Source organism: Dipodomys spectabilis, unplaced genomic scaffold, assembly GCF_019054845.1.
Source record: "Dipodomys spectabilis isolate Male_0828 unplaced genomic scaffold, ASM1905484v1 ptg000073l, whole genome shotgun sequence".
Lineage (NCBI taxonomy): Eukaryota > Metazoa > Chordata > Mammalia > Rodentia > Heteromyidae > Dipodomys > Dipodomys spectabilis.
The window spans coordinates 8,410,015-8,415,830 of NW_024870750.1; the positions used below are offsets into that span (position 1 = coordinate 8,410,015).

The window sequence follows — 5,816 nt, forward strand, 5'->3', positions numbered from 1 at the left end:
CGCGCGCCTAACGCCCCCAAGCGGCCGACGGCCCTGGGGGAGGATCTCATTTGCATAACGGCCGCCCCTGGGTTTCCTGGCTCGGGCTGGGGTCCCGCCCCTCACTGCACTAGAGGTCTGTTGAGCCCCGGGCGGATCCCTGGGGAGCCGGGCAAGCCGGAGGCGGGGCCGGCAGGGCTGGTGGGGGCGGGCCCGGCCGCAGATTGGCTCTGGGAGTTCGCCGGAGGCGGTGGCGGGGAGGCGGCGGCTGGGAGGAGGCTTATAAGAGCCGGGCACCGCGCCCGGGGAGCGGGGAGCGACTGAGGTGGTGGAGCTCGCGGAGCGTGGTGCCGGCGGCCGTTAGGTGGGCGCCGCAGGGCGGGGGACTTTCTTCCCTACTTCGTGGTCTTCACGTCGCTTGCTTGTTGGTTCGCCTTTTCAGTCAAGATGTCAGCCCGCGGCCCGGCTATCGGCATCGACCTGGGCACCACCTACTCGTGCGTGGGGGTCTTCCAACATGGCAAGGTGGAGATCATCGCCAACGACCAGGGCAACCGCACCACCCCCAGCTACGTGGCCTTCACCGACACCGAGCGGCTCATCGGCGACGCCGCCAAGAACCAGGTGGCCATGAACCCCACCAACACCATCTTCGACGCCAAGAGGCTGATCGGGCGCAAGTTCGAGGACGCCACGGTGCAGTCGGACATGAAGCACTGGCCGTTCCGGGTGGTGAGCGAGGGGGGCAAGCCCAAAGTGCAGGTGGAGTACAAGGGGGAGATGAAGACCTTCTTCCCGGAGGAGATCTCCTCCATGGTCCTCACCAAGATGAAGGAGATCGCCGAGGCCTACCTGGGGGGCAAGGTGCAGAGCGCCGTCATCACCGTGCCGGCCTACTTCAACGACTCGCAGCGCCAGGCCACCAAGGACGCGGGCACCATCACGGGCCTCAACGTGCTGCGCATCATCAACGAGCCCACGGCGGCGGCCATCGCCTACGGCCTGGACAAGAAGGGCTGCGCGGGCGGCGAGAAGAACGTGCTCATCTTTGACCTGGGCGGCGGCACTTTCGACGTGTCCATCCTGACCATCGAGGACGGCATCTTCGAGGTCAAGTCCACGGCCGGCGACACCCACCTGGGGGGCGAAGACTTCGACAACCGCATGGTCAGCCACCTGGCCGAGGAGTTCAAGCGCAAGCACAAGAAGGACATTGGGCCCAACAAGCGCGCCGTGCGGCGGCTGCGCACGGCCTGCGAGCGCGCCAAGCGCACCCTGAGCTCGTCCACGCAGGCGAGCATCGAGATCGACTCGCTCTACGAGGGCGTGGATTTCTACACGTCCATCACCCGCGCCCGCTTCGAGGAGCTCAACGCCGACCTCTTCCGCGGGACCCTGGAGCCCGTGGAGAAGGCGCTGCGCGATGCCAAGCTAGACAAAGGTCAGATCCAGGAGATCGTGCTGGTGGGCGGCTCCACCCGCATCCCCAAGATCCAGAAGCTGCTGCAGGATTTCTTCAACGGCAAGGAGCTGAACAAGAGCATCAACCCCGACGAGGCGGTGGCCTACGGCGCGGCTGTGCAGGCGGCCATCCTCATCGGGGACAAGTCTGAGAACGTGCAGGACTTGCTGCTGCTCGACGTGACTCCGCTGTCGCTGGGCATCGAGACGGCCGGCGGCGTCATGACTCCGCTGATCAAGCGGAACACCACGATCCCCACCAAGCAGACGCAGACCTTCACCACCTACTCGGACAACCAGAGCAGTGTCCTGGTGCAGGTGTACGAGGGCGAACGGGCCATGACCAAGGACAATAACCTGCTGGGCAAGTTCGACCTGACCGGGATCCCCCCGGCACCCCGCGGGGTCCCCCAGATCGAGGTCACCTTCGACATCGATGCCAATGGCATCCTCAACGTCACCGCCGCCGACAAGAGCACTGGGAAGGAAAACAAAATCACCATCACTAACGACAAGGGCCGTCTGAGCAAGGACGACATTGACCGGATGGTGCAGGAGGCTGAGCGGTACAAGTCGGAGGATGAAGCTAATCGCGATCGGGTCGCAGCCAAAAACGCCGTGGAGTCCTATACCTACAACATCAAGCAGACAGTGGAAGACGAGAAACTGAGGGGCAAGATTAGCGAGCAGGACAAAAACAAGATCCTCGACAAGTGTCAGGAGGTGATCAGCTGGCTCGATCGAAACCAGATGGCAGAGAAAGACGAGTACGAACACAAGCAGAAGGAGCTTGAAAGAGTGTGCAACCCCATCATCAGCAAACTTTACCAAGGCGGTCCTGGCGGCGGTTCCGGAGCCTCCGGGGGACCCACCATCGAAGAAGTGGACTAAGCTTACACGCAGTCAGCAGCGTAAAGCTCTTTTCCTTTCTCCCCTCCCCCCCCCCCCCCGCCCCTTTTCCCCCTTTCCCCTTTTTGTTTTGGTTTCTTTGAAATATCCTTGTGCCAAGTATGAGACCTATTGTTGGAAGTGTATGCATATGAAAGGAAAGGTGCAACAACTTAGTTTATAAAATTTTATCCTTATAAAAGGTTAGTTCCAAAGTTTGATTTTGAAAAAAAAAGAAAGGTTTCTCTTTAATGCATTTTGAATGCTGATTTGAGTATTTCTTGGTTAGTGCATGGAGATTTGTTTGAGCTGAGAAACCGACGTTTGCACACCTGTCCTGTGGAAGCTTGGTAACAAGATATAGAGAAGCTTGAATTGTTTATTTTATGTACGACTTTAAGATTAAAGCAAATCTGCAGTAATCTTAAGGACAGGTATCTTTCTGCAAACATGCATAAATGCAAATTTAAAGTAAAGTTGAACTTGATCTCAAAATTACTGTCTTGGAGTTTTCAATTTTCTCTTTCCAATGTTTTAGTTATTGATCTTTACCATAGTAGAATAACAAGAAATTTATCTAATGCAATCTTCTCTAATTCTCAGATGAAGTTCCTGCCTTGAAATACCAGCAACTTAAGGGGAGAAGAATCTGGGTAAAATTTTCTCCTCCTTTGATACAGAAACCTGAATGGGTTTTGTAGTGTACCCAAACTCCTGAGACCTGTTTAGGTGAAAGTCCACCTGAGTATTTTGGGGTTCTCTACAGTAAGAAAAATGGGGTCAGGAGTTAACTTTTAGTAACTTGCAGAAGTATTGGGGAAACAGGCTGTGTTTGTGTGACATCAGAGTGCTGGGGACAAGAGCCAGCAGGCAAACTTTAAAATGTCTTTAGATTCTAAATCTAGTGAAACTTGTTTTAACTTTAATTTTCTAATAAAACAGTTCTGAACTTATGACTAAGAACATGTTGTAATTATATAAGAACAGTTGCAATTTTACTCTCTTGGAGTTTTCAATTTGGAGGTATACGTATTTTCTCTCATCCTTTTCCTTTTCCTTTTTAGTAGGTATTAGGGATTGAAAGCAGAACATGCTAGAGAAGCACTCTCTGCTGGGAGTGTCAGCCTCTCTTTTCCTGTTTGAAGAACAGAATGACTTTGTAATGCCTGCCTTAAATTGCCAGACTAGATTGTTTTGTTTACTTTTAAGTTATCTTTAAGTAGTAGATTTATTTTTTAAAGGTGTACTACAAGGTGGTACTAGGCTTTGTTCATATCCAATTTGATAATTTTCCCATATATCTGATTATAGGTAGAAATATCTCAAATTTTGGAGGGGCTGGGGGTTTAGCCCAGCGGAAGGGCTCCCGCCTGGCGGCACAAGGCCCTGGGTTTGGTTCTCAGCCCTGGAAAAAAAAAAAAAAAGACATATCTCAAATTTTGGAGATCCATTTTCCTGGGTTTAAGCTTTAAAGTTAGTCACATCCTCTGGAGAAGGAGGTTGGGTTTGATTCTTTAGTGGAATGACACTTCTGCTTTCTTCTGCTTTACTTTTTATTTTTTTTTTTGCCTTTTTTTTTTTTAAGGGGGACGTGGGAGAAAAAAAGTAGGCTGATTTGAAATATATAGTTTTAACCTAATATTCCTCTTTCATTGTACATTTCTTTTGAAATGATAAAGGTTTGCATTATTTTGTTCTTAATAGTGAATTATACAAGTTGTTTTCAGTTTGGAAGTGGAGCCTTCTATCTCATGCAGAAGCATTAAATTTTGGGATAGTTGTTTATTTTTGCACTGGTCCTGGGGCCTAAACTCGGGGCCTGGGTGCTGTCTCTGAGCTTTTATGTTCAAGGTTAGTGTTCGACCACTTGAGCTACAGCTCCACTTCTTTTTGTTTGTTTGTTTTGTTTGGTGGTTAATTGAAGAGTCTCATGGACATTCCTGTCCTGGCTGGCTGTGAACCATGATTCTAAGATCTCAGCCTCCTGAGTAGTGAAGATTATAGGCCTTAGCCACCAATACCCAGTCTTGGAGTGACTTTTGACATGAGTTTTAATACAAGATGAATTATATTACTTTTTCTAGTCCTTTATTTTTTAAGATGTTTTTCCTGCTCTGTCTTCAAAAATATAATGGCTTCTTTCCATTTTATACCATTATACCACAATTTGGTATTGGTATGACGCATTTTAGGACTCAATTTAGAAGAAATTAGCCTCTGAAATTTCAATGACTCATAGTAGGTAATCTCTGATCCTATGGCCTGACTTCCTATAACTTAGTATATACTAACCTGTTCTATTTCCTGTTACTTTGAAAAGTAATTTGTAAAACTAGGCTTCTTAAGTTTCATTTTTGTTTTGTTTTAACTAAAGCTTACTCTAGTTATACAGAGGGAAGATTTGCTTGCTTGTTTTTTAAAATTTAAATCTATCGCCTCAATTTAGATATAAACATTACTAAGATAAAAACCAACAAAGTGGCCATAAGAGCTGGTAACATAAGAACTCCTAGGAATCTTTAGCAGATGCTAGGCCAGCCATAGTCAAATAACAATGGAAAAAGTACTTGATGTTACAATTCGGGTAAATTTCAGTTCACTGATTAGCATCACTTGAATTTAAAAGTAATGAGTTAGGGTACTTATTAGTAGTCATGACTAAAGCAAATACACACACACACACATATATAACTATGCTATATATAACATATATGCAAATATTATCACACACACAACAGACACACACAGATATTTGGTAAGTGCTGGTGGCTCATGCCTATAATACTAGCTACTAAGGAGGCTGAGATCTGAGGATTGTGGTTCAAAGCCAGGAGGACCATCAATGTCTGTGAGACTCTTATTTGCCAATTAACCAAAAAGCTAGAGGTGGCTTATAGAGCACTAACTAGTCTTGAGCAAAAAAGCTGAGGGACAGTGCCCAGGCACTGAGTTAAAGCCTCAATACTAAGAACCAAAAAAAAGAAGAAACAGAATATTCAGTTGTTTTTGTGTGTTTGTAAGTAGGCACAAGTAAACTTGAATTACAGAATTAACTGCAGAATTAATGATACTGGGGCTTGAATTCAGGGCCTCATGCTCTTGCTTGGCTTTTTGTTCAAGGCAGGTGCTGGTTAGTTGGAGGAAAGAGGCTTTTAAGATTTGTTGGCTCCGGATAGCTTTGAACTGAGATCCTCAGATTTCAGCCTCCTGAGTTGCTAGGATTATAGGCATGAGCCCCTTGCACCATGCTACTTTATAGCATGACTTTTTTTTTTTAAGGAATAACTTGAAAAATTATAGTTCCTTTGTTATGAGTTTCTAATATGTTTCTAATATGATTTTTATCTTAAAAAAACCTAATTCTTAAAAAATACTCAGTAAGATAGGTCACTTTTTAGAATAAGTGATTTAGAACTATTATAAATCTCTCTTTTAAGGTAAGATAACATTTCTGTTATCTTAGGTAAGATATCTTACCTAAGATAACA

The 5,816-nt window shown here is 47.0% G+C and overlaps 1 protein-coding gene across 1 annotated transcript; it reads left to right on the plus strand.

The window, feature by feature from the left end:
- Positions 1–251: 251 nt before the first annotated feature.
- Hspa2 (heat shock protein family A (Hsp70) member 2) lies at positions 252–2,823 on the plus strand. The gene has a single exon (XM_042682543.1). The coding sequence runs from the start codon at positions 427–429 to the stop codon at positions 2,329–2,331; it is 1,905 nt and encodes a 634-aa protein (XP_042538477.1). The 5' UTR covers positions 252–426; the 3' UTR covers positions 2,332–2,823.
- The last annotated feature ends 2,993 nt before the right edge of the window (positions 2,824–5,816 follow it).